The 23,494-nt window shown below is 42.8% G+C and overlaps 1 protein-coding gene across 1 annotated transcript in view; it reads right to left on the bottom strand.

The window, feature by feature from the left end:
• The window catches only part of LOC309568083 (myosin-binding protein C, fast-type-like), a 184,826-nt gene that overhangs the window by 89,852 nt on the left and 71,480 nt on the right, over positions 1-23,494 (bottom strand). The window contains exons 7-9 of the mRNA XM_082273656.1: positions 20,806-20,848; positions 18,823-18,882; positions 18,329-18,507 (exon numbers count right to left, since the gene is read on the bottom strand). Of these exons, the coding sequence (XP_082129782.1) occupies positions 18,329-18,507; positions 18,823-18,882; positions 20,806-20,848 (282 nt within the window). The remainder of the gene's footprint in view (positions 1-18,328; positions 18,508-18,822; positions 18,883-20,805; positions 20,849-23,494) is intronic.

The following is a 23,494-nucleotide window of genomic DNA, read 5'->3' as shown; positions in this document are numbered from 1 at the left end:
GCTACAGAGCTGAAACTTCACAGGTACACTTTTTAGACCCCCCAGACACTAAATCCAAAAAAAGTCATGCCTGCCTCTAAAATGCCAGATTAATGCCTGCAACAAAAACACCCAGGTGGAGAGGAGCCCTATGCCTGTGCTACTAAAATTTATAAGAAAAATGATCGTTTTTTTTCTGGTTCTGAACATGCTACAGAGCTGAAACTTCACAGGTACACTTTTTAGACCCCTCAGACACTAAATCCAAAAAAAGTCGTGCCTGCCTCCAAAAATGCCCGATAAATGCCTGCAACAAAAACGCCCAGGTGGAGAGGAGCCCTATGCCTGTGCTACTAAAAATTATTAGAAAAATTATCTTTTTTTTCTGGTTCTGGACATGCTACAGAGCTGAAACTTCACAGGTACACTTTTTAGACCCTCCAGACACTAAATCCAAAAAAAGTCATGCCTGCCTCCAAAAATGCCCGATAAATGCCTGCAACAAAAATGCCCAGGTGGAGAGGAGCCCTATGCCTGTGCTACTAAAAATTCTAAGAAAAATTATCTTTTTTTTCTGGTTCTGCATATGCTACAGAGCTGAAACTTCACAGGTACACTTTTTAGACCCCCCAGACACTAAATCCAAAGAAATCTAATTTTTTTTTCAATAATTTTTTCAATAATTGGCTCTCTATCAAAAACTAATATTTTTAAGAACTTTTTTTTGTGTGATTGAGCATGACCCAGAACCGTCATTTTCTGATTGGCCAAATACAAAGTTGTACAAAGTCGTCTATCATACAAGTCACGCTGAATACGCGCAAAGTCACGCTGAAGTCGCGCTGAAAGTCGCGCTGAAAGTCGCGCTAACAAGTCGCCCCTTATGAGGCGACTTAGAGGTCGCGGCAGTGTGAACCGGCTCTTAAAGTTCCATGAATGAGGCCAAAATATGCTTCAAACATAGGGGCTGATTTATCAAAAACAAATAGGTTGTTCACTTTTCAAGAGAAGTTACACTTTGCATGGAAATTTTCCCCAGAGCTTAATGAATGAGGTGAACCTCTGCTGAATTCCTTCATTCAATCATGCGCAAGCAAAAATGCCTTTTTTATATTCCTTGCACCTGATTGGGTATTCTTTGCAAAGTGAAATTTACCACATTCGGGGGGGGCGTGGCGACCGCCGTGTAATATGGCCGCTTAGCACCGGAGCTCCTGTCCTCACCCAGCGACACTCGGATCCACAGCCCGCCACACACGCTGCACGAGCCCATCGTACACGGGTACAGGAGTGTGAAGGTCCCCTGCACACCGCAAGCATGACCAGGAGGCACACCAAAGCACCAGCCGTCAAGAAACTGTCCGATTTCTTCAGACCGGCGGCCCCTGGTCTCCCGCAAAATGGCGCCGGCGCCTCTCCACTGCCACAACGTGTCCGTCCTCTAGCGGCGGACACTCACGCTGCATCAGACGGCGCAGCGGAGGCTCCAGAGCGGACCTGCTCGGCTCCACAGATGAGACCGTCCCGCACACAGGATTCCTCTCCACCCACGCCATCGACACAAAGCCCAGCTAAATCCAAGCCTCGATGGGAGGAAGGCGGACCGAGCTCTGACTATCCAGACATGGAGGTGAGCAACCAGGCCAGCGCATGTCATACGCCCTGGGCCTATGTGCCCCCTCCAGACCCTTTTGCAGCGGTCCTCACCACAGGTCAGCCAGTGTCAGACACCACCTTAAAGGACATGATGTCATTATTGAACAACTCCATGCAGGCTAATATTGCGGCATCTATTTCTTATTGCCAGAAGGAACTGCATGGCTTAGGTGACAGAGTCCATAACCTTGAGGACAGAATGGAAGAATTTACCTCCTCATATAATGGCTTAATTGACTCACACACGTCCCACCAAGATGAGATCCATAAAATCCAGGCCAAACTAGCGGACCTTGAAGACAGGTCCAGGCGAAACAACCTTAAAGTTCGGGGGGTCCCGGAGTCTGTCCAACCGAATCAGCTCCCCTCTTACGTGAAAGAACTGTTTCAGAAAGCTGTTCCAGAACTCACTAACGACGATCTTACCATAGATCGTATACACCGCATCCCTAAGCCTTCCTTCCTCCCACAAGAAGTGCCCAGGGACGTTCTACTTAGGGTGCATTTTTTTCAAGCCAAAGAACGGATCTTGGAAGCCTTCAGACGCAGGGACCGTCTGCCTGACCAACCTGGCTCTATTCAAGTTCTTCCGGACTATTCTCAATACACGCTGCAACAAAGGCGCAATTTGAACTCTATAACCAAAGCACTTCGCAACCATAAAATTGTGTATAAATGGAAGTACCCAGCACGGCTGAGCGTGACCCACCAGGGTACTACATCCCACATTACCTCGGTGGACCAAGGGATCCGTCTGCTACGCCAATGGGGAATCGTCCCGGAATCCACGGACACCCAACCCCACAGACAGGCGTCTCAACCCCGCCATGTCCAACCCGAGTGGACCGCCGTGTCAAGATCTTCTCGCTCCAGATCGCGCCACAAGTGACTGCAGCGTCCTACACCCTCGCTGGGTGAAACAGGCCCTCAATGCTGATTGAGCACCCTCCATCGTGCTCGCAACCCCCGATACCTCTGCAACATCCGTTGCCCACATGGTCGTAACAGACCAAGTATTTTTTACCCTTTTCTACCCCCTTTTGTTTTTTTTTTTATTGTGTGTCGTCGTTGTTATCTGTTGCCATCTCTTACAGACTCGCTCTGCTGACCATGGTTTGGAACCCACCATTGACTCTTGCACGAATGTTCCTTTACCACCTTGCCCAGAAGCTGGACAGACCAGTCTCCCTGAGTTCCAGTGCTGGTACAGCTTCGTGATTCAGACCACCAGATGCAAATTTCTCAGGTACTCTACAATGCTTACATGTCACTCAAACCCCATGTCACTGTCCGATGTGCGCCCCATGCACGGAGGTAGACTTCTACACTTACTCCCCACATTTCTCTTCACTCATTTTGAAGCATTTCGTACCCTTTACCCTCCACCGCAATGTCGTTGCAACTACTCTCCTTGAACGTTAAGGGGCTCAACCACCCTGTGAAACGGTACTCTATGTGGAAGGAGGCAGTTAACTCAAAGGCAGACATCCTGGCGATCCAGGAAACGCACTTCCAACAAGACCGTACCCCTCGCTGCTCACACCCGGACTATCCCCATGTTTTTCAAGCCTCCTGTACAGAGAAAAAGCGTGGCGTGATGCTAGCTATTCGCTCCTCCGTATCCTTCACCTTCTCCAAGCTGGTGCAGGATGTGGAGGGACGATACATCATTATAGTATGTGTTATTGATAACTGTCCGTATACCTTGGTAAATGTTTATGCGCCTAACAGACACCAGTTGAAATTTTTGCGGAAACTGTGTATGAAAGTGAACAAGCTTAAAATGGGCAAATTGATCATATGCGGTGACTTTAATCTGGTGATGCACCATGACATGGATTCCTCGTCCAGAGGCCAGTCGAGGCTGCCATCCCTCGCCAACCTCGCACACACGGAGGGGCTCCATGACATGTGGCGTTACCAACATGCAGAAGAACGTGAGTACTCCTTTTTTTCTCAATGCCACAACTCCTACACTAGGATAGACATGTTCCTAGTAGATTCCTCCACAATGCCTCAGGTAATAGACACCTCAATCTCCCCCATCACATGGTCTGACCATGCTGCAATCCTTATGTCCCTCTCGAATGGCCCCGCTAACCCCTCTTCCTTCGTATGGCGCTGTAACAATTCTATTTTATCTGACCCCGATTCAATTAAAACCATACGGGATAGGCTGCAAGAGTTCTTTGACATCAACGCCACTTCTGACATATCCCCCTCCACATTGTGGAATACCCATAAGGCGTTTGTAAGGGGTGTCCTAATCCAACTAGGAGCCCGTCTTAAGAAGAAACGCCAAGCCAAAATGCACAGCCTTATAGAAGAGATTCATTCCATTGACACGGTAAACAAATCCTCCCCCACGAATGACAACTCGGCCCGACTAACTTCCCTGCGCTCTGACTTGCGCAGACTCCTCACAGAACAGCATGACAAAATGCTCGTGCGACTCCGTCTCCGGTACTATTCATCCCACAACAAGGCAGGTAAATTCTTAGCCTCTACACTGAAAGCCAGGAGACTTAAGTCAAAAATCGACTATATCTCTCATCCACGCACGGGCGCTAAGCTGACCCATCCTCAACAAATTGCAGATGCGTTTGCGGACTATTACAGTTCATTATACAATTTAGGACTGGATCCAGATACCACTCAGCCTACTGACTCGACTATCCAAAATTTCCTTAGCCGTGTACAACTCCCGACCCTAACTGCTGACTCACTGGCGCGTCTCAATGAACCGATCACGGAATCCGAACTGACCAAAACTTTACAAAAACTACCCCTTCGTAAAAGCCCGGGCCCTGACGGGCTATCGAACGAATACTATAGTTCCCTACAGGACATTCTGACCCCCCATATGCTACCCTTGTTCTCCACAGCCATCTCCACTGGTACCCTGCCCCAAGAAATGCTCCAGGCTAATATTATTACCCTTCCCAAGCCCGGAAAGCCCCCAACATCACCAGCGAACTTCAGGCCCATTTCGCTGCTAAACAATGACGTTAAAATTTATGCCAAAATTATTGCCAACAGACTGGCAATAGTCCTCCCAACGCTGGTGGCGGAGGACCAGATGGGATTCGTGAAGGGCAGACAGGCACCGGATGCCACAAGGAGGGTGATAAACCTGATACATCACGCGGAATGTGCCAGGACGCCTTCTCTGCTTCTCTCCATAGATGCAGAGAAGGCGTTCGACCGAGTCCACTGGGGATACATGAATGCAGTGCTGACTCGCTTTGGATTTTCGGGTCCGATCCTGCCCGCCATAATGACCCTTTACTCCTCCCCGTCGGCCAAAGTCCTCTCGGCGGGCGTGCTCTCTAAGCTTTTCCCTATCACGAACGGTACCCGACAGGGGTGTCCGCTATCGCCCCTCATATTCAACCTACTGATTGAACCCTTGGCGGCGTCCCTTAGGCAGAATCCCCTTGTCTCTGGCTTCAAATTCCCTCGTTCCCACCATGTTATCACACTGTTTGCGGATGACGTAATTCTTAGCCTGACTAACACGCTTATCTCCCTCCCAGCTACACACGGCGTCCTCCAAGCCTTTAGTGATGTTTCGTACTATAAAGTGAACTTTCACAAATCTGTTATCCTAAACATGGGCCTAAGTTCCAGGGTCAAGTCACATCTCCAATCAGACCTGCCATACACATGGTCAACATCTCCCATAAGATACCTAGGTATTAATCTTACCTTTCCCACAAACAATATAGTGTCATTCAACTTTTCTCCTCTCATTTCTGAAATATCTGGGGACATCGCCAAGTTCAAATCTGCAGAACTATCATGGACGGGCAGGATAGCGGCATTCAAGATGGTCTGCCTCCCCAAAATATTATACTTGTTCCGAACTCTCCCAATTCCAGTCCCCCACAAATTCATTTCCTCCTTAGAGAGGATGTTGCGCACGTATGTGTGGCAGAGGAAGAGAGCGAGGTGCGCATACTCCCATATGGTGAGACATAAGTCGGTGGGTGGCCTAGGCTTCCCTGACCTCAACGACTATTACCACGCCTCTAGATTAACACCACTGAAACATTGGTTCTCCTCACCAGGGGGCATCCCATGGATCCCCATTGAAACTTCCCTATCCAAAGTGGAAGACATGAGTATATTACTACTTGCGGATTGTTGGAAACAGCTCCCACTTCGCTCTCTCCCTCTCCCTACTCAAGCAACACTGCTATCGTGGAGATACTTTCTAACAAAACTCCCCAAGACACAACTGTCTGTAACATTAAACCTTCCGCTCAAAACTCTCCAAGTACTGCTCCCATGCATTACCCTCTCTAAATTCACGTCAGCTGGCATACGCGAGATAGCTCAATTATTTCGGGGTGACAAACTCAAACCATTCGCGCTTTTACAACAAGAATTCCAATTACCCACCCAAACTGCTCTCTTGTATCATAGCATCTCCAGCTTCCTACGTAAAACTCCCCCTCCCAAGTTGCAACTACCTCCTCTGATATGGCAATTCCTCTCTAACCCTCATACGCACGTAAAAGGTATATCCTTGTTTTACAACTCCCTCGCCCAGAAAACCACCTTCTGCAGAACACCGCATATGATCAAATGGGAATCAGATCTCAAAAGAGTTCCCACTGAGACACAGTGGAAAATGGCTATTAGTGCCTCTTTCAAGTCTACCCAATGTGTGTCTCACTGGGAACAGGCACAAAAACTTCTCACGCGCTGGTATCTAACGCCCTATCGTCTTTCTAAAATATACGGAGATCAGAGCCCTTTGTGTTGGAGAAACTGTGACCAAGTTGGGACAATTTTCCATGTTTTTTGGTTATGCAAGGGCCTGACCAGCTTTTGGGGAAAGGTGTTCGAAATGATTTCTATGATCGCGGGTACGGTGCTACAACCCGACCCTGCTCTAGCTCTTCTAAATTTGGGTCTCGATCTAGTACCACCCCACTCTAGAACGGTCGTGGTCCACATACTGATAGCGGCCAGAACCGCTATAGCCCGCTATTGGAAACAGTCTGCAGTACCTTCCCACTCAGAGGTAATTAACCGGGTTAACTGTCAATATTCACTTGAGAAAGCATATGCATTTTCCATCCTTAGGGGTCCGAAATTCCACAAAGACTGGTCGACTTGGTCAAATAGCCGCTACTTTGTTCAATCCTGTTGAGAATATAAGTACTTCGGTATGTTACTAGTTATAAATTCTGTTTAGTTTCACTGTGATATGGCATATGTTCGTGTTCGTGTTCTTGTTTATTGTTCTTGTTTATTGTTCATGTTGTACTTCAACGCACTATTGTATACCATGACATTTTTTGAACATACTGTCATTTTCTGTTGTTCCGTGTTGTATGTAAAAATATTCAATAAAAACTATTGAAAGAGAAATTTACCACATTCACCATGCTCTGGTAAAATTCTTTTGCAAAGTGCAACTAGCCTTCCACGGCAAACAGCCTATTTGCCTTTAGTAAATCAACCCCATAACTCACCAAAAGGTAGCCAATAATCAAAACACGGCAATATAGCTAAGTGAGATAAAATGTAATAAATCAGTTAACCACTTTAGAACCGCTCACAGTAATACTACTGCGGCAGAGTGGTTCGTTATCGTCCAGCGACGTAGTATTAACGTCGTTAGACACTCCCCCTTCTGGGCGGCGCTTGCGCGCCGCCGGAGGCTCGCTCCCGCTGTTTTCATTCACAGCGGGAGTCGGGCCAGGGGAGGAGCAGCGGCGATCGCCGCTGCTCTTACCCGATCGTCGGGGATCGAGTCTGGAGATCCGCCCGCTGTGTGTAAACACAGCGGGCGGATCTCCATAGTGACAGGGAGTGACAGATCGGACTGTTCAGCATAGCTGGACATCCGATCTGTCCATGACTCACACAGTCCCCTCCCCCCCTACACGTCAGTAAGCACCAGGCATACATTAACCCCTCCCTCTCCAATAAAATTAACCCCTTCCCTGCCAGTGTCATTTTTACAGTAACAGTGCATATATATAGCACTGATTACTGCAGTAATGTCACTGGTAAAAATGTCAAAAATGTCAGTCAAGGGTCCGATCTGTCCGCCGCAATGTCGCAGTCCCGCAAAAAAAATCGCAGATCGCCGCCATTACGCGTTAAAAAAAACCCACCAAAAATGACAGAAATCTTTCCCTTTGTTAGTAAACGCAATAACTTTTGCGCAAACCAATCAAAATACGCTTATTGCGATTTTTTTTACCAAACATATGTAGCATAAAACAAATTGGCCAAAAATTTTTAAAAAAATTGGTTTTTACATCTTTTTTGGGGGGAATTTCATATAAAAAAATGTTAAAAATATTGTTATTTTTTCAAAATAAACGCTCTTTTTTTGTTTATAGCGCAAAAAGTAAAAATCGCACAGGTGATCAAATACCACCAAAAGAAAGCTCTGTTTGTGGGAAAAAAAGGACGTAAATTTCGTTTGGGTACGGCGTCGCACGACCGCGCAATTGTCAGTTGAAGTCGCACAGCGCCGAATCGCAAAAAGTGGCCTGGACGGAAGACAGCAAAATCCTCCGGTGGTAAAGTGGTTAAATACGATAGACAGGTATAACTGCGAATGTTGCACAATCATTTCTTGTTATAAAGCAATTATTACTTAAACCAGTTCTGTTTTAGCTCTTCCGCTTAATCCAACACACAAAACTGAAATTACATTTATGTAATAGATCTTATTTTGAATATATAAAATAAAGTAGTGCACATTTCAATAATTCATCTTATAATGAATGCCTGTTTCATATAACCCCCCTGTAAGATATTTACAGAAGTAGCAGAAGCAGCTTTCCTTTCATACATCAGAACCAGAATATGCTTCAAGCATGTGAATTCACCAATAGAAACAGGTAGCTATTAATAATCAAATCACCATGGAATGAATAGCTAAAACTAGTAAATACAGAAAACAGGGTACATGGTGCATAGAGCATTATGGGTACTATTCCCTGGTCAATTTGCCAATAAGCCATGCGCAGACGTGCATGCATTCGCTGCTGACACTGGTGCCAAATAGATTACATAAGTGCAGCAGCTGCACTAGTAGGTTGCTATCTGATCTGCAGCTGTTACCCCTGTTCCTGTTTCCTGTGTTTGACTCCTGTGATTGACCTGGCTTATCCTGACCACACTTGAACTCTACCTGTCCTGACTATGGCTTGTCTCTAGACTCCGTTTACCTCTTGCTCATCTGCCTGATCTTGTGTTGCCAACCTCTTCCTGTATCTTGACTATTCTCTATTAACTATGCCTGCCGTTTATGTCTGTATCTAACCACCCGTTGCTGACCTGGCTTGTTTGATCCTGCATCCATTTATCGGTCTGTCCTGCTCTGTATACTGTATGGTTATGCTAGTTCTCCACCTGCCATGTGCTGTCAGTTTTACTGCATCTACCAGCTGCTGTCTACCCAGCCTGGGGTCTGCTGTTCCTGCTGCCATCCTCTGCCCCGGTTGTCTGGCTTAACTCTGGTGACACACCTCTGAGACCAACGGAAGATCTTACAGGCACTCAAACCTCACCGCGCTCTCGGGCCACTGTCACAACATCAGTGGCCCTTGAGCCGGGGCTGTATGAGAGGTCTCCCTCTACACGTCAGGCTCTGCCACAAGATACATGACAGTGTATCACAGTTAGACTGTATTTAGAAACTATAGCTGGATTGTCACCCACGTTATAGCAGACTTGTGTTATAGGAAACACATATGTCTTCCCTGTGTGTGACACATAGTCATAGGTTCCTGATAGTTTCCATCCATTATGTTCTTTACCCACCACTTATTAACCACTTTACGTCTGCTTACGTTGATAGTACTGCGACAGTGTGGCACGATCCCGTCTGACCACGTAGATCTACGTCATGCGCGACCGCGGGTCCCGATTCCGATCACATTCGGTAGGGAACCGATCAATCACCAGATACTGACCAATGATTTTTGGTCAGTGTCTGGCGATCGGTCCCAACCAATGGCAATCTGTCCCCTGTCTGTGTAATGTAAACACAGGCAGGGGAAGTGATGTCACTGTCCCTCCTGGAGTCCTTTCGGTTCCAGGAGAAGACAGAGAGACATCAAAAACGTGAGTTCCACCAAGCAGCACGCTGACACACCTCACATAGGCACATTTAACCCCTTGATCACCTCTGATCACCCCCTGATCACCCCCAAACCCCTCACAGTGAACACTATATACAGTGGTATACAGATATTTTACTGATCACTGTATAAGTGTCACTTGTGAGCCTAGTTTGCGCCTGCGTTAGGCCCAAATAGGGTTAGGGCACCCGCCACCTAGCCCCTAATAAAGTTTTAACCCCTTGATCAGCCCCAGTTAACCCCTTTACTCCCTATTACTCTGTGCACTAAATACAGTATATAGGTAAATACTGATCACTGTATTTAGTGTTACTAGTGACCCTAATTTGCGCTTGCGCTAAGCACAGATAGGGTTAGGGCAACCGCCACCTATCCCCTAATAAAGGTTTAACCCCTTGATCTCCCCCAGTTAACCCCTTCACTGCCCTGTCACAGTGTTCACTATATACAGTGATTACCGATCACTGTATTAGCGTCACGGGTGACACAACTTAGGCTAGTTAGAGTCAGGGTCCCACTACACCATCGTTACTTAGCGTCAGTTAGAGTCAAGAACACCCCTTGATCTCCCCCAGTTAACCCCTTCACTCCCTATAACACAGTGCACTAATATATACAGTATATCAGATAACTACTGATCACTGTATTTAGTGTCACTTGTGACCCTAATTTGCACTTGCGCTAGGCCCAAATAGGTTTAGGCCACCCGCCATCTATCCCCTATAAAGGTTTAACCCCTTGATCTCCCCCAGTTAACCCCTTCACTCCATATCACACAGTGCACTAATATATACAGTATATCAGATAACTACTGATCACTGTATTTAGTGTCACTTGTGACCCTAATTTGCGCTTGCGCTAGGCCCAAATAGGTTTAGGCCACCCGCCATCTATCCCCTATAAAGGTTTAACCCCTTGATCTCCCCCAGTTAACCCCTTCACTGCCCTGTCACAGTGTTCACTATATACAGTGATTACCGATCACTGTATTAGTTAGAGTCAGGGTCCCACTACACCATCGTTACTTAGCGTCAGTTAGAGTCAAGTACACTAACACACATACACACACACACACCTCCATTACCAGTATAGTGTTTGAACAGATCAATATCTGATCTGATCAGAACTATACTAGCGTCCCCATAATTTAGTGTTCCAAAAACGCAGTGTTTGCACAATCAGCACTGATTCCTGCTAGCACCTGCGTTTAGCCCCCTTGCCCAGACCACCTTACCCAGGCAAGTGTAGTAATCAATAGATTACTGACACTTCCAAAAAACACAAATCACACAAAACCGCTGCGTTAGCAGAGTCAGGCCTGATCTCTGCTAGCACTAGCAGGTTTTTTTTGTAGCGACCAAATAGTCCTCGACAACAGGTGCTTTTATTACCTAGTAGTCGCACTACTGTACCGGTAAATTTAGTTACTAAAATGACAAAACGTTGGTACAGTGGTGAAGAGGTCTACAGTATAATGGCCATGTCAGGTGAGAGCGATGGGGAAGCCTCACTGGCAGAATCAGGGTCAATATACGAACCAGATGACAGCAGCGGCTCCCTGACAGATAGCTCCGACGACAGAGGGGTCCCTGCTAGGGTCAGGCGTACCCGACCCCATTCTGGAGTTGCTGACTGCAAGAACCGGGAGTTTCTCGTATGCAGCAGAGTGCCAGTACTAGTGCCTCTCACACTTCTCGTGATCTGGCAAGCACGAGCGGCCTAGTACATCCTGGACCTTCAACCAGCACTGCAGTATCACCTGGTGAAGTGGCGAGTCACCTAAGTGCAGTTGAAGCTGAGTAGTGGTCCGCAGCCACCGCATATCCGAAGACAGGCCCGTAGATCCCATAGTGTCCTCCCTGAAGCGCTGGCATATCCTAATTGGCAGCCCACAGATTCCACAGCGCCAGTACTTCCCCCATTCACCGCCCAACCCGGAATCCAAGTGGAAACAGCTGGTTTTAATCCCATAAACTTTTTTGAGCTGTTTTTCACTGAAGATCTTTTCAGATCTATTGTGGACCAATCAAATTTGTACGCTCAACAATTCATCGCCGCCAACCCAAATTCACCCCTTGCCAGACCATTCGCCTGGAATCCTATTACAATTCAGGAGTTTAAAACCTTTCTGGGCCTTTCCTTCAACACGGGCATTACAAAAAAGAATGAATTGCGGTTATATTGGTCCATTGACCCAATTCATCAAATGTACGTGTTCTCTGCTGCTATGTCCAGGATTCGATACGAACAAATATTTTGGTTCATGCATTTCAACGACAATGAACTCTGTCGTCCTCGGGGAGACCCTGCATATGATCGGCTCCACAAAATTCGGCCCCTCGTAGACCACTTCAATCAGCGGTTCGCAGCCTTGTTTACCCCCCAACAAGATGTCTGCGTTGACGAGTCCCTGATTAAGTTTACTGGTCTCCTTGCTATCAAATAGTACCTCCCCAGCAAGCGTGCCAGATACGGGGTCAAGTTGTATAAGCTGTGTGACAGGGCCACAGGCTATACAGTTAATTTCCGTGTCTACGAGGGAAAAGATAGCACTGTGGAGCCCCCAACTGCCCAGGCTACATAGGGAGCAGCGGCAAGATAGTTTGGGACTTGGTGTCACCCTTATTCGGAAAGGGGTACCACTTGTACGTGGACAACTTCTATACAAACGTGCCACTTTTTAGACACCTCTTTCAATTTCAAATTGGCGCTTGTGGCACCGTGCGATCTAATCGCCGGGGGGCTTCCCCAACGGCTAGTAAATGTCCCACTGAGCTTGGGGGAGAGAGTCTGCTTGAGGTGCGAGGAATTGCTTGCAGTGAGGTGGAGGGACAAACGGAACGTTTTCGTTCTGTCCTCCATTCACCCATACACGGCAGTCCAAATTTCTACGGTCACCGCTGTTGTTGTTGAGAAGCCCCTCTGTGTCCACGACTATAACCGTAAAATGGGAGGGGTGGACTTCAACGACCAGATGATGGGACCGTACTTAATTGCCCGTAAGGCCAGACGCTGGTACAAAAAAGTGTCTGTATACCTATTTCAATTGGCTGTTTACAACGCTTTTGTCTTATACAAAGCGTCTGCCGGAACATTATCCTTCTTTCAATTCCAAGAATAGATAATCAGAGCCCTTCTGTATCCAGCTGGTGCTCCTGCCCCAATTCCCCAACCAGATGCAGTGAGCCGGCTGCATGAGAGGCATTTTCCGGAATTCCTCCCGAGTACCCCTACCAAAGGATACCCCCAAAAAAGATGCCGTGTCTGCAGCAAGAGCGGACTTAGGCGTGACACCTGGAATTATTGTCCCGACTGTCCTGACCGACCTGGTCTTTGCCACGTCGACTGTTTCCGTCGCTACCACACACTAGTGGATTATTAGCGTAGGGTACAGCACGGCACAGTTTAGGGCACATTTACACAGGGTCTCAAAAGATGTTCGATGGCTATCGTCATTTTGAGAGACCCGAACCTGGAACTTGACATTTGAAGAAAAAAAAAAATACATAAAAGCCAAAAATAGTTGTCGTCTCAGTCATTTTTTATGTTCTTCTACACTTACTATGTACTTTTAATGTACTTTGTTTGTTTTTCATTCTTTTGTGACCTGTTTCTCTTGCAAGTACTCGTCGGCTGCCACGGCATTGATTTTATATATTCTGACACAAACAGTGTTTGCGCTCAGCATATATGGATACCTTTGCTGGCAGCAGCTGTGGTGATTTTCTGATTTCAGCACTGCAGTTAAAATCCTATTTTGGTATATGTGGATAGTGTCGTGCATAACCATCATTAAATTCAGTGGGTGGTTGTTTGGGTGGTTAATGATGAGTAATACTACGCATTATTCCTGTGCTGATCTCTGATAGGTTCTCTTTTTTTTTCGTTCAGCCCACAGGCTGCATGAAAAAAAAAAAAACCTATATGCCAAACAAGGACCAGCAATGTACTGGTACGTTGCTGGACTTTGAGTGGTTATACCAGGATGATGCCTGCAGATTTAGGCATCATCTTGGTATCGTTTTTTACAGCCAGCGGTCGGCTTACATGTAAAAGCAATCCTAGCAGGTAATTGGCCGCTAGACTGCTTTTACATACAGTGGGAGGGGACTCCCCCCCCCCCCACCGCCACCTTCCGCAGCCTTCCGTGGTTTTTCTCGGGCTCTCCTGTCCCACTGATTAACCCGAGAGTGCAGCCGGTGGTTCAATTATCTAACCATAGAGCTGATTGGAGATGAGAATGGCTCCAATCATCTCTATGGCCTAAGATATCGGAAGCTACGAGCAATTCATGACTTCTGTTTCGCCAGAAATAAACAGCGCCATTGGGAAATTGGGAAAGTATTTTATCACACCAATTTTGGTGTGGTCAGATGCGTTAAGGTCAGAGGAAAGATCTAGAGTCTAAAAGACCCCAATTTTTTTTAAAAAGAGTACCTGTCACTACAGATTGCTATCATAGGGGAAATTTAAATTCGTGATAACAATAAAAATGATAAAAAAAAAAAATGAAAGAAAAGGTGTCAAAATAACATAGAAAAGCAAATAAAAAAAAAATCAAGCCCCCCTGTCCCCCTGTGCTTGCGCGCAAATGCGCACACAAGCGTTGGTCTAGTGTCATATGTAAACTGCAATTGCACCATGCATGTGAGGTATTGCCGCGAACGCCAGGTCGAGGGCAGTAATTCTTGCAGTAGACCAAAGTCCAAAGTAGACTGTAAGTCCAAAGTGGTAACCTGTAAAGACTTTTAAAGGCTTTTAAAACCGTACGTAGTTTGTTGCCGCGGCACGGGCGTGCGCAATTTTTAAAGCATGTCATGTTAGGTGTCTATGTACTCGGCATAAGATCATCTTTTAAATTTTACCAAACAATTTGGAATTATATAGTGTATTTCTGCATAAAATATAAAAAAAGTGTTTTTTTTTACGCAAAAATTGCGTTTGGAAAATGTGTGCGCAAATACCGTGTGACAAAAAAAATTGCAACATCCACCATTTTTTTCTGTAGGGCCTCTGCTTTAAAAAAATATATAATGTTTGGGGGTTCAAAGTAATTTTCTTGTAAAAAAAAAAAAAAGATTTTTTCATGTAAACAAAAAGTCACAGAAAATGCTTGGTTTTCAAGTGGTTAGAAGAGTGGGTGATGTGTTGCTAAAATTGAGCATAAAATGCCAGGACTGTTCAAACACCCCCCAAATGACCCCTTTTTGGAAAGTAGACACCCAAAGCTATTTGCTGAGAGGCATATTGAGTCCATGGAGTATTTTACATTTTGCCCTAAGTTTCAGGAAAAAGACAATTTGTTTTTTTTTTTACACAAGGTTGTCAGTAAATGATATAATGCTCACACATGCCATAGGTATATGTGAAATGACACCCCAAAATACATTCTGCTACTTCTCCTGATTACAGGGATACCCCATGTGTGAGACTTTTTGGCAGTCTAGCCACGTACAGGACCCGGAAAACCAATCCGCACCTTCTGGCTTTCTAAGGGCGTAAATTGTTGATCTCACTCCTTACTACCTATCACACTTTTGAATGCCATGAAATGCCAAGATAGCACAAAACCCCCCAAAATGACCCCATTTTGCAAAGTAGACACTCCAAGCTATTAGCTGAGAGGCATGATGAGTCCATGGAATAGTTTATATTTTGCCACAAGTTTCGGGAATATTATTATTATTTTTTTTTTTTTTACACAAAGTTGTCAGTAAATGATATAATGCTCACACATGCCATGGGTATATGTGAAATGACACCCCAAAATACATTCTGCTGCTTCTCCTGAGTACAGGGATACCCCATGTGTGAGACTTTTTGGCAGTCTAGCCGCGTACAGGACCCGGAAAACCACTCCCCACCTTCAGGCTTTCTAAGGGCGTAAATTGTTGATCTCACTCCTTACTACCTATCACACTTTTGAAGGCCATGAAATGCCAAGATAGCACAAAACCCCCCCAAATTACCCCATTTTGCAAAGTAGACACTCCAAGCTATTAGCTGAGAGGCATGATGAGTCCATGGAATAGTTTATATTTTGCCACAAGTTTCGGGAAAATTATAATTTTTTTTTGTTTTTTTACACAAAGTTGTCAGTAAATGATATAATGCTCACACATGCCATGGGTATATGTGAAATGACACCCCAAAATACATTCTGCTGCTTCTCCTGAGTACAGGGATACCCCATGTGTGAGACTTTTTGGCAGTCTAGCCGCGTACAGGACCCGGAAAACCACTCCCCACCTTCAGGCTTTCTAAGGGCGTAAATTGTTGATCTCACTCCTTACTACCTATCACACTTTTGAAGGCCATGAAATGCCAAGATGGCACAAACCCCCCCCCAAATGACCCCATTTTGCAAAGTAGACACTCCAATCTATTTGCTGAGAGGCATGGTGAGTATTTTGCAGCTCTCATTTTTTTTGGAAAATGCAGAAAAAACAGGAAAATGCATTTTTTTCCCTCTTTTTTCAATTTCCAAAACTTTGTGACAAAAAGTGAGATCTGCAAAACACCCAACATGCCTCTCTGCAAATAGCTTAGGGTGTCTACTTTCCAAAAAGGGGTCATTTGGGGGGGGGGGGGGGGGGTTTGTGCTGTCTTGGCATTTCATGGCCTCCGAAACTGTGAATGGTAGTCAGGAGTGAAATCAACAATTTACGCCCTTGGAAAGCCTGAAAGTGGTGATTGATTTTCGGGGGCCTGTACTCGGCTAGACTAAAATAAAAATAATAATAATATATTTCCTGGAACTTGTGGCAAAATATAAAATATTCCATGGACTCACCATGCCTCTCAGCAAATAGCTTGGGGTGTCTACTTTGCAAAATGGGGTCATTTGGGGGGGGGGGGTTGTGCTATCTTGAAACTTCAGGGCCTCTGAAACTGTGATGGGTAGTGAGGAGTAAAATCAAAAATTTACGCCATTAGAAAACCTAAAGATGGGGATTGATTATCGGGGGCCCGTACACAGCTAGGCTCCCAAAAAGTCTCACACATGGGGTATCCCCATACTCAGGAGAAGCGGCAGAATGTATTTTGGGGTGTCATTCCACATATACCCATGTCATGTGTGAGAAATGTATATTTTAGTGACAACTTTGTGTTAAAAAAAAAAATAAAAAAAAAAATGTAATTTTCCCAAAACTTGTGGCAAAATATAAAATATTCCATGGACTCACCATGCCTCTCAGCAAACAGCTTGGGGTGTCTACTTTCCAAAATGGGGTCATTTGGGGGGGTTTTGTGGTATCTTGACATTTCAGGGCCTCCTAAACCGTTATAGGTAGTGAGAAAATGTAATGAAAAATGTACGCCCTTTGAAATTCTGATGGTGGTGATTGGTTTTCGAGGTCCCGTACACAGCTAGGCTCCCAAAAAGTCTCACATATGTGGTATCCCTGTACTCAGGAGAAGCAGCAGAATATATTTTGGGGTGTAATTACACATATACCCATGGCATGTGTGAGCAATATATCATTTCAATGACAACTTTGTGTAAAAAAAAAAATTTTTTTTTTTAGTTATTTTTCAAACACCTGTGACAAAACAATGAAATATTCAATGAGCTCAATATGCCTCTCAGAACATTCCTTAGGATGTCTACTTTCCAAAAAGTGGTAATTTGGGGGGGGTCTTGTACTGCCCTGCCATTTTAGCACTTCATGAAATGAGCTAGGCAGTCAGAAATTAAAGCTGTGTAAATTTCAGTATTTACACCATAGTTTGTAGACGCTATAACTTTTGCACAAACCAATAAAAATACGCTCATTGAATTTTTTTTTGTCAAAGACATGTAGCTAAATATATTTTGCCCAAAAAAAATGACATAAATTGAGTATATTGGATATTTTTTAAAAGACAAATTTGAAAATGTAATTTTTTTGCAAATTATTCGCTCATTTTTTTATTAATATCGCAAAAAATGAAAATCGCACAGGTGATCAAATACCACCAAAAGAAAGCTCTGTTTGTGGGAAAAAAAGGACGTAAACTTCGTTTGGGTACCACATTGCATGACCTCACCATTTTCAGTTAAAGTCGCACAGTGCTGAAGCACAAAAAGTGGCCCAGACGTAAGACAGCAAAATGCTCTAGTGGTAAAGTGGTTAATTAGGCTTCAATACCATTTTGATAGTCAAAACAACTTAAATATCAGTAGATGTCAATATTTAACCTTTGAGTGGAGAACAGCACAGCTACAGTACCTATTGCAACCAGGCAATCCAGCTGGGAGATTCTGTACCCTGTTCCATGGTCTATCTAACTATTTGAGGAGTTAAAAGTCAATATGGGTCACACTCTCTTATACTCTTACACTGGATTCTTCTTAGTTTGGGCAGACTGACCCATCTGATTCATGCTGTGTGACTACACTTGTGATATTTTTTACTTCAGATTACATGTTTTTACCCACTACCTGTATATCTAGAAAGCGAGCAAATAATGTGCATGTTCTTAACATTATCCAAATATGGTAAATTATGATAAATAATTATATAACTGATAAACTAGTTAAGTTGCATGTGTATTTTTTCACATGGTGTAATTTTTATGTATAGTTACATTACCTTCACTTTTTTTTATTTGAACCTTTGCTTTCTTCAGACGCTTCAGCATGCCTCTTAAGTCAGTGACACCGTACTGAAAGGCAATTCTTTCATACTCGCTTGGTTTGGCATTCTTCAAAATCTCCCAGACATCTGGAGGAATTCCCTCTGGTTCCTCTTCTTTCTTTTTCTTCTCCTCCCTAAGATTCAAAACAATATTCTGTATAATACACCTGCATACATAGGAAACAATCTGGAGCTTGCTGTTGATAAACTTGTTTTTACTAGCTGTTCTTCTTTATATAATTTCTCAAATGAAAAGTGCAAAAATTTATTCTGGTACTTTTATTAGGGTAAATAGGTTTCCAAATCTATAATACTGTACATCAACTACTAATTATTTTAAACTATTATTATTTATATTTTAATTGATATGTTAATTCCCAATTAAATTAAATTAAAACATGAATCAAACACATTGCTGAATAACCTTGTCTTATTTTTTATATACATACCTCTTTTTGAGTAATGCACTGAAGTCAAGCTCACCAGCATTTTCATCCTTTTGTTCACCTCTGCAAGTATTAAAAAATTATATTTGTTAGATTACTATATTGAAGCATCTGCACATATGAACTTTTTTTCATAGGTTCTCCTTATGTGACATGTGCCCCTCTATAAAATGTCATCTGTGCTATCTTCTGGATTCTTACTCTCCTACTTCGGATATGTCTCTGAATACAAGTAGTCAATCCAAAAGTCAAAAACCTAATGGGTAACTCCACTTTCTGGGGAATAAAATATCAAACAAAAAACATAGCATATACTATTGCTACAGAAGCCATATTGTATTTGAATGTTAGTAAAAATGACCTTTCCTTTTCAATCTGCAGCGCTGTAATTTTCTGTAAAACGTATTGCAATATGGCAACCCGGAGGCCTACTATTCACAGTCGGTGTACAGAACGTCCCCAGAAATGTCGTTTTTTGCTTGTATGATTGGCTTATTGATTTTTTCAGAAGTCTGCACTTTTAGGCAAAAAAAAAATGTTTGGTGAGATACGCTAAAAGGGTTAATTACTTCTAAAGGGATCCTGACCCTGCAGCATTTCTCAGTAGAACACTGCAAGTGCATCAGCTGATTAACAATGAAAAAATCATATCCATTAAGATTCACTTTGCACTTTGACATAACCCAACAAACAGCTTTTTCTTCAGAGCAGAAAAAGAGGCTATATGACAAATGTGGGGCTAAATGGCAAATGTGATTTTCAAGACACCACAAAGGGGATGTGCAAAGTTTATTGGAATGAATCACTGTAGCCAAAGCACAGAAAAATTATTTTGGATTGATGTGCAGTTTTACGGGGAATCCTACGCTGCTGGCATTGCGTTATTTCAAAACCCGGAAATGACTCAATGCAAGTCAGAGTTGGGCTGCATTTTTTAATATCTATTTAATATCTATTTATTATCTTAATGACAGTCATTTATGAACTGCTTAAAGTGGAGCTTCACCCTATCTTACATCCATGGCCCTACTGGTAGCTATATCTTTATTCTTTGGATATTTTTTGTTTTCTTTGGATATTTTTTATTTTGTTTAAGTACCTTTACTTTGTTTAAATTTCCCACACTTCCTGGCCTTTTCACTGTGGTGAGGTAAATCATCTCTGGTCTTCCTTTGGCTCATGGGATATCAGTGTCATCAATCCCAGGAGTCAATGGGCATCCTCCGCTGCTGGCAGTATGTTATTTCAAAACCAGAAATGATGTGATGCCAGGTGGAGTTAAGCGCTATTTGGTGGACTTTTTTTGGCAGAGCATGCGCAAGATCCATAGGTGCATGCTGGGTAAACCAGCTGCAATAAATCCCAGAATACACTGGTGTCGGCTTCAGATGCCCACACCAAAGATGGCTGCCACTAGAATGTCATCAGGGCACAGTAATCCAGACATTTAAAAAGTAAGGACAATATCTGCTGTATTGACAATATCCATACTAAATAAAAAAATGTTTTTTTAGGATCATTGGGATATTTGTATAGTATTTTTTAGTAGGAGACTGTAGCTCCTCTTTAAGACTCCTAAGCAATCATCTCGTATTGCACAGAGCAGGGTCTGTGACTTGCAATGATCCTAACTTCAACCTTTCTAAACTGAAAATTACACAGTTTACTGCAGTTTTTCTTAGCAACTTCCCTAATTCCCCCCCCCCCCACTAAACCTAAAAATATTTTTTTCTTAATGCTTTGCTTGCATTAAGGTAAAAAAGGTTTTCAGTTTTCCCTGTTCCCCCTATTCACTTTGTGTCCCTAGAGCAAACAGCTTGTTTTGGGAACACTCAAAAGTAGAGGAGGATCGGGGCTGCTCTGTGCAATACCAAATTAATTATTTTAATTTAAAAAAAAAATCTGACTTTAGTAACACTTTAACATAGCTTTAGGCTAACATTTATAGGTCAAAGTTAATAATAATAACAAAAAACAAATACTTACGTCCTTTTAAAAGATTCTAAAATACCGACATCTTCTGATACAGCTGCATAAGAAATGTAAAAAAAAATAGCATTGGGTTTTGAACTCCAACATCAGCTGTTTTTTACTAAGAATATTCTGTAAATGCTGCTGTAATAATTCAAGGTATTGTTGATCAAGGGAATATCTGGTTGCCTTCTGGAATTTAGCAAGGAATTTTTTTTCCCCAATTGGAGCAAAGTGGATAAAGCTTTACTGGGAATTTTTGCCTCCCTCTAGATCAACTGTAGGTATAGTACTCTGTATACAGAGGATTTCTATTTATTTACTCCGTTTATTTGATATATTTATATAGTTGAACTAGATGAACCTGTGTAACTATGTATCTTTTTGTAGAGCATTACCTTTATCACTTAAAGTTGGAGAAATATGTGATTTAATTGAGAACACCTTACAGTATCCAGCCAAAACCTTTTCAGTTAGACTTGGATAGAGAGGGGAAGGACTAACCTATGTCTGTTTTTTGTTGCTATCCAGGGCTCTATTAGAGAGTTTTCCTCCCACTTACCTTATCGGCAACAACGGGTTCACCAGACATTAAGAGAAAATCTCCAACAACAGCACAGGCAAAAACAAAAAGATCAGAGTAAAGAAATGCTAGAATCTCTGTTAGCATTTACAGCTGTTCATGTTCCTGTTGCAGATTTTCCCTCACTTCTTGTGTGGTAAAACATTGTCATCTGAACAGTAAGGCTGTTCAAACCATGGATCATGTTTTTTTTAGGCAGCGGGTTAAAAAAAAAACAGATTCCTCCATCCGCACAGTTGATGTGGATAGAGGTATCCTCCCCAATGAGACTTTGGGGTTGATTTACTAAAACTGGAGAGTGCAAAATCGGATGCAACCATCATAGAAAACTTTTAACAGAGCAAAAAAAACTATCTAGAGGGGAAGTTCTTTACAAAAAGAAAGACAGAAAACAATCAGAGGCAAAAATATTGATTACCTCTTTCAATAGGCAGCATGGCAGCGTTTGTCATATTCTTCAGAAACACTGGTACCTCCTCAAAAATGGCCCTATTTTAGATACATATATAAAAGACTCCCCGGAGATCACATACAGGAGAGCTAAATCCATTAAAGACATGCTAACTAGGAGTCATTTCGAGGGAGCGCAGAACCAGAATCGGCAATGTGATATCCGGGGAACATGGAAATGCGGAGCTTGCAATTTCTTGCAAATCCAAATATCCTCCAAATGGAAATTTGCATGCATTACCAAATCATGTGAACTGCCAAACTATTGACATTGTATACATAATGTTCTGCGATTGCAGAGCCTTCTATATAGGAAAAATGCCTCTCAGATTGTTCATTCTATCTGTTGAGGCAGATGACACATATGCCCCGTGGGTGGACAGATTGAGGGTAAGGAGGCTTTTTTCTAAAAAAAATGGGACTATGATACTATTAGGGAATACCTTTTTCATTTATGGCTTTTTAATTATGCTTGTCTCATAGGAATACACACGCATTACTCTATACCTTAAGATATGGAACTCATTTGTGATGAGCCACTGTTTTTCTGCTCAGGCTGATGTACAAGGCAGCTTTCTTTTCTTTTCTTTTCTTTAGTGAAGTATTAAGGTGTGTTTACTTTGCTCTTAGATATATAGAATATATAGACATTTGGGCTATATAAATCTAAATATATATAATAATTATCCTTTTCATAGGTACAATATTATCAACAACTAGAATGAGGTCAATCTTGTACCCATTGTTAATATACTCCTTTTCTCCGTATATGTCAAAATCCTACTTCATACAGACTAGGTAAAATGCCTTTCTAATATGTGTAGATGGGTTGATAGAGATTTGGAGTAGAGATAACAATCTCCTCATATATATATATATATATATATATATATATATATATATATTTCTTTAAAGAAAATTTGAGTATACTGACATAATGAAAAGAATCTATTGAGATGCATGTGACATAAGTATGCATTTACCGCAACGCATGTAAGTATTCACTATGGTGAACTATGTACATTCTTTTTAATGTACATAGTTTGTATGATGAATGTAAACTTTTGTTTTTTTACTTATGTGAAACTGACAGTAATATCTGTTAAGGATTACCAGAATGTGATACACCTGCTGTTGGTCCTGAGGAAGCAGTTTGTGAAATGCGATGACCAGAAAAGGACACATACACCTCAATCATTTGATTGATTTTACATAGGTGTTTATATTAAAATCCTTACAAGGATACTGTTATCACATTTTTTACTGTGTGTTTTCTTTTATGATTTGAGGCTTTAGGCGCCTCTTTTAACGATGTATGATACAATTTGATATTTTTATATATATATAAGAAATCTGTCTCATGTGAGTGGCATTACAATCCACCACAACCAGGACAGGACTGTGTCTAGCAAACCATTTTGTATACATCTTTTTTTTGTCAAAGCTTAGTAGAAGCTGATTGGTTACCAAAAAGAGAAAAAATTGACAACAAGCCTGTTCGTCAGAAATCAACTGTTAAGTCAATTTCTGTCGATCAGGAGTGGCCACACGTGGATTGCAATTTAGCGAGTTTTGTATGGAATAACGATCCATCTATGACAGACTTAAAGTGGTGCTCCAGCCACCCCATTGAAAAATTAAAAGCCACCCCCCTAATCCATGTGCCCAGCC

Source organism: Pelophylax lessonae, assembly GCF_965119305.1.
Source record: "Pelophylax lessonae genome assembly, chromosome: 12".
Lineage (NCBI taxonomy): Eukaryota > Metazoa > Chordata > Amphibia > Anura > Ranidae > Pelophylax > Pelophylax lessonae.
Note: the sequence above shows the minus strand (reverse complement) of the source record. Positions and strands in the feature narration are given on the sequence as shown.